This window comes from Carlito syrichta, unplaced genomic scaffold (genome assembly GCF_000164805.1).
Source record: "Carlito syrichta isolate Samal-C Ts95f unplaced genomic scaffold, Tarsius_syrichta-2.0.1 Scaffold301878, whole genome shotgun sequence".
NCBI classification, from domain to species: domain Eukaryota; kingdom Metazoa; phylum Chordata; class Mammalia; order Primates; family Tarsiidae; genus Carlito; species Carlito syrichta.
The window spans coordinates 75473-88889 of NW_007245974.1; the positions used below are offsets into that span (position 1 = coordinate 75473).

The 13417-nt window shown below is 41.3% G+C and overlaps 1 protein-coding gene across 2 annotated transcripts in view; it reads left to right on the forward strand.

Moving 5' to 3' along the window:
• The window catches only part of MCM3AP (minichromosome maintenance complex component 3 associated protein), a 53081-nt gene that overhangs the window by 24967 nt on the left and 14697 nt on the right, over window positions 1-13417 (forward strand). For both annotated transcript variants that reach the window (XM_021711136.1, XM_008055538.2), the window contains exons 15-20: window positions 136-249; window positions 1710-1862; window positions 4316-4513; window positions 6745-6813; window positions 6894-7028; window positions 9394-9547. In XM_021711136.1, coding sequence (XP_021566811.1) covers window positions 136-249; window positions 1710-1862; window positions 4316-4513; window positions 6745-6813; window positions 6894-7028; window positions 9394-9547 — 823 coding nt within the window. The remainder of the gene's footprint in view (window positions 1-135; window positions 250-1709; window positions 1863-4315; window positions 4514-6744; window positions 6814-6893; window positions 7029-9393; window positions 9548-13417) is intronic.

Consider the following 13417-nt stretch of genomic DNA (forward strand, 5'->3'; position numbering starts at 1 on the left):
AGGTTTCGAACCCGCAGGCTCAGGCATTCCACTCACCTCAGCCTCCCAAAGCGTGGGATTACAGGCTGAGCCACCAAGCCTGGCTTACTTTTATTTTTAAACATTACTCTTTTGCATTTTTCCTTTTACCTATAGGTTGAAACAAGAGAGAGAGCTGATGTTAACTCAGCTGAGCCAGGGCCTGGCTGCAGAGCTGATGGAACTCATGGTGATGGAGTTCGTGAGGGAAACCTGTTCCCAGGAGTTGAAGTAAGTGGAACACTGGTATCCTGCTGTGCCATGAGACATAGGAGTTTAGCTCAGCCCCAGACTATGTCTGGCTTCACTGAGGATAGGCTATTGGAAATGTGTGTTACCTGTTTAAGCTACTTTGGCTTTGTGATTAAGTATATGTGATACAGTCCTCTGTGCTCCCTTGGTTGACAGAATTTTATTATAAGAATTTCTTTTTATAATCTGAGGACCAGCACTGCATGATCATAGTCAGCCATCTTTGATAGCCAGTGGCATTTGTCATGTAGTTGAGACGCTTCTTTCTTTTATTCATTTATTTTTGAGAATGGTCTCACTATGTTAACCAAACTTGCTTCAAACTCCTGGCCTCAAGACATCCTCCTCCTTGGCCTTCCAAAGCACTGAGATAACAGGCTTGAGCCACCACACCCAGCCATATTTGAGACACTTATGATTGCAAATGTCAGATATTGCTGATGAGAAGATTTTGTTTTGTAAATGATCCCTTAAAAAATGAAAAATTCTGGCTCAGTGGCTTAGCCTGTAATCCTAGCGCTTTGGGAGGCTGAGGCAAGTGAATTGCCTGAGCCCACGGGTTTGAGACCAGCCCGGGCAACTTGGCAAGACCTTGTTTCTACAATAAATAAATAAATAATTATCTGGGCATGGTAGCACACACCTGTAGTTCCAGCTACTTGGTAGGCTGAGGTGAAAGGATCTCCAGAGCCCAGCAGGTCGCCCTGGGTGACGGAGTGAGACTCCAACTAAAAAAATAAAATAAAATAAAATAAAATAAAATTATAAGTCAGGCACTGTGACATGTGCCTGTAGTCCCAGCTACTTGGGAAGCTAAGGCAGGAGGATCATGTGAGCCTAGGAATTCAAGGCTGTCATGTGCTATGATTGCTCTTGTGAATAACCACTGCATCCCAGCCTAAGCAACATGGCAAGACCTCATCTCTACAGTAAGTCAAAAATATTAGCTGGGTGTGGTGGCACACGCCAGTGGTTCCAGCTGCTTGGAAGGCTGAAGTGGAAGGATAGCCTGAGTCCAACAGGTCGAGACTGTGGTAGCCGTGAGCGTGCCAGTGCACTCCAGCCTGGGTGACAGAATGTGACTCCAACTCAAAAAAAAAAAAAAAATTAAAAATCAATGGGCTCAGGCAATCCTCTCACCTCCATCTCCCAAAATGCTGGGATTATAGATGTGAGCCACCATGCCTACCCAATGTTTGTTTCTTAATTGTTATAAGGGCCCCTATGGACCTATAATCTGGCACTCTGTACCACCTGGTTTTTTTTTACCCTGTCATTCTAGGTGTCTTACTTTAAATAAAAAGAAGTATCTTTAAAGTTTATCTTGCAATGATGATATAATTACCTTTTGTTAATAAAGACATAGACTCTTGCACTTTTAAAGCAAGCCCTCAGTGTCTGTAGACCCTGGATGCAGTTTGTCTCATGCTGTTTCCTAGGAATGCAGTCGAGACAGACCAGAGGGTCCGCGTGGCCCGTTGCTGTGAGGATGTCTGTGCCCAACTAGTGGACTTGTTCCTCATAGAGGAAATTTTCCAGACTGCAAAGGAGACACTCCAGGAACTTCAGTGCTTCTGCAAATATTTACAGCGGTGAGTCCTGTGGTGTTACAGATAAAATCCACACACATGGGGAAGAGACTTTTACCAAATTAAAAATGCATATGTCATCATTTCCTTTAGTCAGTAACCAAAGGATGAGAGAACATTTTATAACAATTAATACCTATAGACTCTAATTATAGTGGACTCTTAATTGGATTATACTTGTGGAACAATTGATTACATACACTTTTTTACACACATAACATGTTCCTAGATGGTGCAAACTAAGGGATAAGTCATGAATTAGATTGGGGCTGGTGGCTGTTCTGTATTTGAACAAGTATTTATAGGGTGCCTGCTGTTTGCCCACTGTGCTAGACACTGGGAGACCTGTGAACAAGCCACATTCTGGCTTCATGTACCAACAAAAATGACTGCCTAGATATACACAGTGAAAACAAAGCAATTAATAGGCAAATACATACAGCATTACAAATAGTGTATATTCATACTACATAGATTCTTTTGGACTTATATATAGTAGTATAGCCCAAAGAAAAGAAGGAAAATAATGATCAAAACGCAGCATAGTGCTTATCTTTTGGAATAGGAGGGGATGCTGCTCATGGCTACCACTTCTCAACTGGAAGGAAGTATGTGGGTAATTTATCATTAATAAGCTGGGTGGGGCACACCTCATCAATAAGGGTACATGCATAATGAACATTTGTATACCTAACCCTGAATTGTACCCCACATCTTTAAAATAAAAAAATTAAATTAAAAAATTAAACTGGGCATATATGTGATACATATATTCATTTCATAATAAAATTTAAAATAAGTAGGCTGGGCATGGTGACTCATACCTGTAATCTCAGCACTTTGGGAGACTGAGGCAGGAGGATTGCTTGAGCCCAGGAGTTTTAGACCTGCCTAGGCAACATAGCAAGACATCTTCTCTACAAAAAATCAAAGTTAGCTAGCTAACTTTGATAATGGTGCACACATGTAGTCCCAGCTACTTGGGAGACTGAGACAGAAGGATCACTTGAGCTGAGGAAATTGAGGTTGCAATGAGCTGTGGTTGTGCCAATGCACTACAGCCTGGGCAACAGATTGAGATCCCAACTCAAAAAAAATAAAATTTATTGTAATAGTGTGCTTGCTGATTACAATAGTATAAACAAGAAAACAGTGAGAAGTGAATCTCCCTTCCATGACAGATCCCTGTCCATTCTTCAAGCAGTAGATGCTTGTGTACCCATCCAGAAACTTTCTATTCTTACTTGTAGTTGTTAACACACAAATGGGAGTGTGTTCCCTATCTTGTTCTAAGTCTTTCAATACTCCATTTGATGAAAGAAGCCTGTCAGGCTCTCCCTGTTATTGTCAGTGGTGTTGAGGTGTCATTGTGAGAATGTATCCTAAATGACTTTTGCAGTCCTCTTCTGTTGTTGGTAGACTTTCATGTGGCTTTCTCTCTTTAGCTATTAGAAAGAGCGCTACATCTATCACAGATACAAAGAAAAGAGTACCACATGTTCTTACTCATAAACAGACCCTGAACATTTACCATAATACTATAAGAAAGGGATTGGCAGTAGCAGGATACTGCCAGGGCGAGGCTGGGGACACAACATCAATAAGGGTACCTGATTTCAAGCCAGGCAAAGTGGGGACCAAAGGGAGATCCAAACTACCTGTACAATGTCCACTTGTATACCTAATCCTGAATTCTATCCCACATCTTTAAAATAAAATATTTAGAAAAGAAAGAGTGCTGTAGTGACCATCCTTGCACAATATTTTATACATGTCTGTACATGTGCACATGTGTCTGAAGAGAAATTTCTGTAAGTGGTATATGTATATTAGATTTGTATTCATATTGCCAAACCAGACTCCAAAGATCATTCAGTATTAGCTCTTTTTTTTTTTTTTTTTTTTTTTGAGTTGGAGTCTCACTCTGTTGCCCAGGCTAGAGTGCAGTGGCATGCTCACAGCCACTGAGCCTCAACCTGCTGGGCTCAGGTGATCCTTCTGCCTCGGCCTTCCAAGTAGCTGTAACCACAGGCGTGCACCACCATGCCCAGCTAATTATTTGATTTATTGTAGAGAAGACGTCTCACCAAGTTGCCCAAGCTGATCTTGAACCCCTGAGCTCAGGCAGTCCTCTCTCCTCCACCTCCTAAAGTGCTGGGATTACAGGTGTGAGCTACCATGCCCAGCTTGTATTAGCTCTTAAATTCAGTAGATTCATTGCTCACCACAATGATATCCTTTGATATCATTCCTTCCAATGCCTGAGTTTTAATTTCATTCATTTCTCAGTTTGAAAACTTGCTGGAAAATACCTAATATACTGCCAAAAAACATGTTACCCCGTGTTATGTTGCTGGCATGTATTTTTGTGTTTTTCTCCTAGCATGTTTTTGGTTTTTTCTCCTGGGACACACTTTGAAAAACTCGTAGTGATAACATATTGGTGTATCCCCTAGGTGGAGGGAAGCTGTTGCAGCCCGGAAGAAACTGAGGCGCCAGATGCGGGCTTTCCCTGCAGCACCCTGCTGTGTGGACGTGAATGACCGGCTGAGGGCTCTGGCACCCAGTGCAGAATGCCCCATTGCTGAGGAAAACCTGGCCAAGGGCCTTCTGGACTTGGGCCACGCAGGGAAAGTAGGCATTTCCTGTACCAGGTCAGCACTCAGCTGCTGCTTGTCTTCTCAGGCCTTTTCTGCCCCCAAGTTGCCCTGCTAGGAGCTGAATTAATGTGTGTATTTGGAGTGCGAAGATAGGCAAAGTTAGGAAATGAGGACAGGTGCAGGATTGCATTTTGAAGGTTGTTCCCTGCAGTTGTGTGACTTGCTCTGCCAGGGAAACAGCTCTGATTTTACAGGGCTCTCACCTTGAAAGACTCAGTGTCCTTGTAAAAGAATCTGACTTGGAATCATCTGTTCTTCTTCTGGTCTTCCTTTTCAAGTACTGGATTGATGCATAAGTTTGTAGCATTTTTGCTTGCCCATGGAATGTAAATGTCACACGATGGTTGACTGATCACAGTTCATCACATTTGCCAGTTCTTGCGTTGACTGACGTGGGTCATGGATTAAAGTGTTTGAATGGTCCTCATCAAAGCCTGATAGTCTTCCTGAACATGGAGAATCACTTAGGTCAAAGTGACCCTCTTTGAAATGTTAAAACCATTTTCATGCCATGCTTTCTCCAATGGTATTCTTCCTGTACATGGCACAAATGTTTTGAGCCACCTTTGCTGCCTTTAACTCCTCTGTTAAACTCAATATGTTGGAGGTGTTTATTTTTTTCTACTTGGTGCTCCATCTTCTTTAGCCCACACATGACACTAGCTTTCTTCAAAACTGCAAAATATAAGGTGTATTCACAAGCACAACATTGTCACTCCAAATGATAAATAACAAATGATAAACTCCCAATATCAGTGTTGTCATTCTAAAAACAAATGCTATGAACTTATGCATCAACTGAATACATAAACACTACGAACTTTTGTATCAACCTAATACATACCACTTCTGTCCTCACTGATGGAGCCAGAGGTCCACGTTTCCCTCATTCCTCACCCTGCTTCCTCTGCTCTTCCTGCCACCTTCTTCACACATTACCCCCTTTCCTGTGGCAGCATATTAGTGACTCCACCTCTACCCTCCAACCTCTGCCTCTTTGAGGTCCTTTGGTGTTGCTTTCCCTGCCATCGCCCTGAGCACGACTGGTTCTTCAGGGCTCTGCCTGAGGCTTCACTCTTTCATTCCTGGCCATGCTGGGCTTGGCCTTTCTTTAGGCCCAGTGTCAGTGTCACCTCTTGGGAGTGGCCTTTAGGGCTATTCTGCCTCTTAGTGGGCAGGGTCTGGGGGAGGGCAATCTGGAGGACCCAGCTGGTGCACTGTGCTAGGGTCTTAGGTCACATCATTCTCCTGGTCATCACAGGATGCTCTCTCTGAAAACCATCTCTACGTGTTTCATTTGGCCCCAGGAGATTCCATGTAAACAAGCATCTCCAGCATGGTCCTCTTCTCTGTGTTCCAGACTCGATAGCCAGTTCCCAGCTCAACCTCTGACCCTAATCTTCCCCCATCCCACTCCTTCCCTGCTCACGGGATGCCATCCTGTCCTCCTTGCTTCAGTCACAAACCTGGGCTTGCATCTTTCTGGCAGACCTACCATCTTATAGCTCTGCCCTCAGAACATAGGGCCTGACCGGTCTCTCCGCCCTACTGCCAACACTTCTCAAGGATTGTTGCTGTCTGCCAGTTTCCACCTGTCCACAACACCACAGCAGACAGATCCTCTGCCACCTCAGTCAGTCTGTTGACATCCCTACACTATTCCTGAGTCTTCACCCTGTGGACTGAACCCCTCCCCCAGCTGTCCCCACTGCTCTTCCAAATTATGCCAGGTCTGGCATCCCCACTGCTGCTTCCCAGAAATTGGAACACTGGCTCCCCCTATTTCCTTCAGCTTTTTGCTCATGTCACCTTCTGTGACCACCTTGGGTGAGACTACAACACTCACCATGGCTCCTGCCCCACCTGACAGCATTTATCCACAGCACTGACACTTCCATATGCCATGCCAGCCACTTACAGATGCTATTCTCTCTCCCCCATGAGAGTGTATGTACTAAAAGAGCAGGATTTTTGTCTGTTTATTGCTGAATCTCCCATAGCCAGCACACAGCAGATACTTAATATTTGTGGAATGAAGATGTCCTGACTAACCCATTTCATCAGCAGAAAAAATTTTTCTCAGTTTTCTAAGTATTTCCCGCAAGGAGACACTCACTAACCAATTACTTTTCACTCCCAAACATCAGTGAATACTTACTAGCCCTTTTGTGGGCATGGGCTAGTGGTCTGTCTTAGGTGTAGTATCATTCTGCCTTTCTTTATAGGTTAAGACGGCTCAGAAACAAGACGGCTAACCAGATGAAGGTCCAGTACTTCTACCAGCAGCTACTAAGGTCTATCACATTCTGCCATGCATGCTGTTCCTGCTTGGGGTCCACCTACTAGCTAACCCATGGAGATCTGTCTCTTCCAGTGATGTGGTGTGGGCGCCTCTGGACCTGCCATCCCTCCTGGCTGAGCACCTCCCTGGGAGAAAAGAGCACGTGTTTTGGAAGCTGGTACTGGTGTTCCCTGATGGAGAAAAGCAGGCCCCAGGGAGTCCTGGCAGGTCAGAGAGGTTTCTCTGGGGGTGGGGTGGGGGTGTTGAATGCTAAGGCGTAGGGTGACTGAGAGTATTGGGCAGGGCAGAGCTGTGAGCCTGGATCGGTGTTTCTGTCATGTGGATGGGAACCCTGAAGCATAGGTTTATTTATTTATTGTTTTGTAATTTTAAAGATGTGTACAATTCCAGGTTAGGTATACGAATGTTCATTATGGACCCTTGTTGATGAGGTGTGTAGTTTACATTTTAATGCTTGGATTTGCAGTCTGTTATCTTCTTGATTTTGAAGTTGACATTTAGATTTAATTATCTCAGTTTTTATTTTGGAAACTTGTCCATAGTCTTAGTTCAAAGCATTTAAAAGTTGATTGTTATTTAAAGTTATGTTAAGGTATAACATACTTTTGGGGAAGATAGTTTAGTTTGTTTGCTATAGGTCTACCTTAGAAAAAAAACTTTTGGTGTTTTAAAAAAGAAATCCCGGGCAGCCCCTTCAGGTCCCCTTCCACTCTGGGAGCTTTTCTGTCCTCTCAATAAATTCTGCTTTCTCAAAAAACAAAAAGAAAGAAAGAAATCCTCCAAATTGACATGGCATTATTTCCTGTAACCAAATAGCATAAAGAAAAGTTATACTTTTAAAGCAACTAGTTTCTTTTTTAAATAGTTTTATTGAGATACTTCACTTATTTAAAGTGTACATTTCAGTGATTTTTAGTTATAGTCACAGGGTTTTACAACCATCACCATTATCTAATTTCAGAACACTTTTTCACATAAAATGAAACCCCATGTTCATTTGCAGCCTCTATTTCACTCTACCCCCAGCTCCTAGCAACCACTGATCTGCTTTCCGTTTCTATGGATTTGCCTATTCTGAACATTTTATTTATTTATTTATTTGAGTAAGAGTCACCCAGGCTGGAGTGCAGTGACACACTCATGGCCACCACAGCTTCGACCTGCTAGGTTTAGGCAATCCTTCCAACTCAGCCTTCCAAGTAGCTGGAATTACACGTGTGCATCACCATGTCAGCTAATTTTTTGATTTATTATAGAGATGATATCTCGCCAAGTTGCCCATGCTGGACTTGAATCCCTGACTCAGGCAATCCTCTTGCCTCCACCTCCCAAAGTGCTGGGATTGCAGGCATGAGCCACCACACCTGGCAGGACATTTTATGTGAATGGAATCATGTAATATATAGTCTTTTGTGATTGGCATTTTTCCCTTAGCATCAAGTCTTCTAGGCTTATCCAAGTCAACGCATGTATTAGTGCTCATTTTTTTGTGTGTGGGTCCATTGTTTGAATATACCATATGTATTCGTTTACTAGTTGATGGGCATTTGGGTTGCTTCCTCTTTTCAGCTACTATGTTTAAGGCTGCTGTGAACACTCATGTATAGGTATTTGTGTGGACATGTGTTTATAGTATTTTTGGTTATACTTAGGAATGGAATTGCTGAACTCTTTTCCATAGTGGCTGCACCATTTTACATCCCCATCAACAATGTCTGTTGAATGCATTCTTTGAATGCATTCAAGTTCTTTGAATGCATTACTTTTAAGCAGTTATTATTGGAACACATGCAGGCTAAGGAAAAAGAAAGTCATAAAGTTTATTTCATAGGACTGCTGAGCAAGGTATTTAAATAATTATTCATGTTTTAAATAAACAGCTGTCTTCTGATTTGCCAAGTTAATGTGTCACTCAGGAACTCTTAAGACATGAGAAATTAGATTCTTTAAAACATATATTTCAAACTTTAGGAATTTTTTTGTTTTTTTTGAGTTGGAGTCTCACTCTGTCACCCAGGTTGGAGTGCAGTGGCATCTCACAGCCACCGCAGATTTGACCTGCTGGGCTCAAGGAGGTGATCCTTCCACCTTAGCCTTCCAAGTAGCTGGAACCACAGACATGTGCCATCACACTCAGCTAATTTTTTTGTGTGTGTGGAGATGAGTTCTCACCATATTGCTCAGACTGGTCTTGAACCCCCGAGCTCAGGCAGTTCTCTCATCTCTGCCTTTCAAAGTGCTGCGATTACAGACATGAGCCACAGCACCTGGCTTCTAGGGGTGTTTTCTATTGCTCAGAATCTTTTCTTAGTACTTCAGAATCTTAAGTCACATTTGAACGAGCTAGTTCCATGAGTATCCTTTTCTCCCATCCAAATAAATAACCCAGTAGAGATTTTTGCTTCATTTAAAAATGATAGCCTGTTTTTTCCAGGCCAATTTAATAGTTGGTGTCTAGTTGGTGTCTGTGGACCTAGATCTGTATGATATTTCCCTTTCTTTTCTTGAAAATATTTATAATTCAAATTTAGAATTAGATTATTCTTAAAGTGTTATTTTCCCTTATCTACAGAATTCTAGCTAATTGGTTAAAAGTCAAGTTCATGGGAGATGATGGCTTGATGGATGACATGTGCAGCGATGCAGGTGGGATTCAGACACTTGCACTTTTCAACACACTCAGTGGAAAAGGGGATCAGACAATTTCTGTCAACGTGTGTATAAAGGTAATTTACAATCACTTTGTGTATTTACTTTTGTGATTTAATTATTTTCATTCACTCTTAAATATTATTTGAATCATATAAATATGATTTATTATCTAAAGTGGTTTTGAAAGACTGTGGGAGGCTCAGAAGCAAGTGTCATGTCTGTCCCTCCTTGATCTTAATGGCATCCCATGGACACCTCTTGGTGTGAGTTGCCAGGCTGGATGTAATAGAGCAGAGAGGCTGTCAAGATCTCTCTGAGCACTTGGTAAAAACTTAGAACCATCCTGAAAAATGCACAGGAGAACCAACAATGTTTTGCATATTATAATTTAGAAGCCCTGAAGTCCTCCATGGACCTCTGCTAATTAACTTGAGAGGGATGAGAGAGTGGGTTCCACAAAAATGCCTGACTTGTTTGTTAAAACAGTCTCCTGACACATCAGGTTTTGCCAGAAGACTAATGGTTTTTATTTTTTATTTATTTTTTATTTTTTTAGAGACAGTGTCTTACTCTTGTTGCAGTCTTAAGCTCCTGAGCTCAAGCTATCCTCCCATCTCAGCCCACCAGTAGCTGGGACTAGAGGCATGTGCCAACATCCTCAACTAATTTTTTTTGTTTTTTTTATTTTTTGTAGAGATGGGCCTCACTGTGTTGTCCAGGCTGGTCTCAAACTCCTGGCCTCAAGCAGTCCTTCCACTCAGCCTCCCAAAGCAGTGGGAGTACAGGCATGAACCACCACACCTGGCCTAAAAGAGTAATAGTTTTTATTTTTTCTTTTCTTTGTGTTTCATTAAAGTCTCTTACTTCATCTGCTTTTTTAAAAATCAACTAATGTTTTTTTTCTTATAAATCTCTGTCTCCAATATTCAAAGAAACATATTCTAATTTTTCTTTTTTACTAGAAGCTCACAAACTCATTGCTATTTGTTTTTTTTTTTTCATTGCTGTTTTACACTCTTAAAATTGTATACAGAGCCAGGTGTAGTGACTCACGCCTATAATCCCAGCACTTTGGGAGGCCAAGGTGAGAGGACTGCATGAGTCCACGGGTTCAAGACTAGCCTGGGCAACTTGGTGAGACCTCATCTCTACAATAAGTAAAAAAAATTAGCCAGGTATGGTGGCATACGCCTGTAGTTCCAGCTACTTGGAAGGCTGAGGCAGAAGGATCGCCTGAGCCCAGCAGGTCGAGGCTGTGGTGGCTGGGAACATGTCACTGCACTCCAACCTGGATGACAGAGTGAGACTCCAACTCAAAAAGAAAAAATGTGTATAGAAAACAGTTGAGGATGAATGAACTAAAGCAAGTTTATATTTATTTTGGCAATGACTGAATAGATGTCACTACAGATGTCTGAGAGCACTATGAGAAAAAAAGACATGTTTTTCAAAACAATAAGAACCTTTTATGTAGTAGAAAAACCTCTGTAGTGTCAAAATCTTCCATTCACTGAAAGAAAATAGTTCATTATGAATCCTTAACAAAGCAGTCTTAAATGTACTTTAAGGCATGGATATTTTTGAGCTTTAGGGCCCTCTTTAGTGAAAGAAACATGTTTTGTTTTGTTTTTTTTAATTATTTCAGTAGCTTTAGGAAGTACAGATTTTGGTTACATGGACATTGTATACTAGCTAAGAAGTCTGGACTTTAAGTGTAACTACCACTCCCACCTGTACACATTGTACCTGATAGGTGATATTTCATCTCTCTACCCCTTCCCACTCTCTCCCTTCTGAGTCTCTAGTGTCCTTTATACCATTCTATATGCCTGTGCAGATCCTTAATTTAGCTTCCAGTTATAAGTGAGAACATGTGGTCTTTGGTTTTCTGTTCCTATGTTAGTTCACTTAGATGATGTTTTCCAGTCCCATCCAAATTGCTGCAAAAGACATTATTTTATTCTTTTTTATTGCTGAATAATATTCCATAGTATATATATATATATATACACACCACATTTTCATTATTCACTGATCAGTTGATGGGCATTTAGATTGATCCCACATCTTTGCAGTTGTGAATTGTACTCAATAAACATCCGAGTGTAGGTATCTTTTTGTATAACGACCTCTATTCCTTTGGGTAGATACCTAGTAGTGACATTGCTGGATCAAATGATAAAACTACTTTTAGTTTTTTGAGAAATCTCCACACTGATTTCCATAGAGACTGTACTAATTTGCAATCTCACCAACAGTATATAAGCGTTCCCTTTTCACTGATCCTCACCAACCTCTGTTGATTTTTTTTAAATGGCCATTCTGATTGGTATAAGGTGGATCTCATTGTGGTTTTAATCAGTATTTCCCTGATGATTAGCGATATTAAGCATTTTTCAATGTTTGTTAGCCATATGTATATCTCTTTTGAGAGATATCTGCTCAGGTTGTTTGCCCACTTTTTAATGGGATTATTTGCTTTTTTCTTGCTGATTTGTTTGAGTTCTTTGTAAATTCTGGATATTAGTCCTTTGTCAGATGTATAGTTTGCAAATACCTTCTCCTATTCTGTAGGTTGCCTATTTACTCTGTTGATTACTTCTTTTGCTGTGCAGAAGCTTTTTAGTTTAATTAAGTCCCACTTATTTATCTTTGTTTTTGTTGCATTTGCTTTTGGGGTCTTAACAATAAATTCTTTGCCTAGGGCAATGTCCAGAATGTCCTAGGCTTTCTTCTAGGATTTTTATGGCTTAAGGTCTGACATTTAAGTCTTTAATCCATCTTGAGTTAATTTTTGTATATGGGGAGAGATAAGAATCAAGTTTCATTTTTCTGCATGTAGCTATCCAATTTTTCCAGCACTATTTGTTGGATAGGGTGACCTTTTCTCAGTGTGTATTTCTGTTTGCTTTGTCAAAAACCCGTTGGTTGTAGATACTTGGGTTTATTTCTGGATTCTCTATTCTGGTCCATTGGTCCATGTGACTGCTCTTGTACTAGTACCATGCTTTTTTGGTTACTATAGCCTTGTAATATAATTTGAAGTCAGATAATGTGATGCCTACAGCTTTGTTCTTTTTGCTTAGAATCATTTTGGCTATTCTGGCTCTTTTTGGTTCCATATGAATTTTAGGTTTTGGTTTTTTTTTCTAATTCCGTTAAAAATTATGTTGGTAGTCTCTTCATACTGTGTTCTGGAAGATTTCCTTGACTTTATTTTCCAAATGCCCCACTGCATTTTTTTATTCCATATATATTATTCATTTCTTCTTTATTGCCCTTATTTTGACTTTTTCATAGCATCTTATTACTATTTTTGGATGCATCATCTTATCTTTCTGAAGAAATTAGGATTTTGGGAGGTTTACATTTTCTGCCTTTTTTTTTTTTTTTGAGTTGGAGTCTCACTCCTTCACCCAGGTTGGAGTGCAGTGGGATGTACACTCACGGCCACCCCAGTGTTGACCAGGCTGGAGTGCAGTGGCATGCACGCTCACAGCCACCCCAGTGTCGACCTTCTGGGCTCCAGCGATCCTTCTGCCTCAGCCTTCCCAGTAGCCGGAACTACAGACATGTGCTACCATGCCCGGCTATTTTATTTTATTTTATTTTATTTTGTGTTGTGTTATGGTGAGGTGAGGTGAGAGGTGAGGTGAGGTGGGAGGAGGTGAGGTGAGGTAAGGTGAGAGGTGAGGTGAGGTGAGAGGTGAGGTGAGGTGATGTTAGACAAGAGGTGAGGTGAGGTGATGTTAGACAAGGTCTCGACAAGTTGCCCCAGCTGGTCTCAAACTCTCGGGCTCAGGCAATCCACTTGCCTCGACCTCCCACATCACTGGGATTACAGCTGAACCACTGAGTTTGGCCTACATTTTCTTATATTTTTGCGTTATCTGTTTCCTCTGGGTTTCTTTTGCTCTGTTAGTCTAGTTTGTCTCTTTTATGTT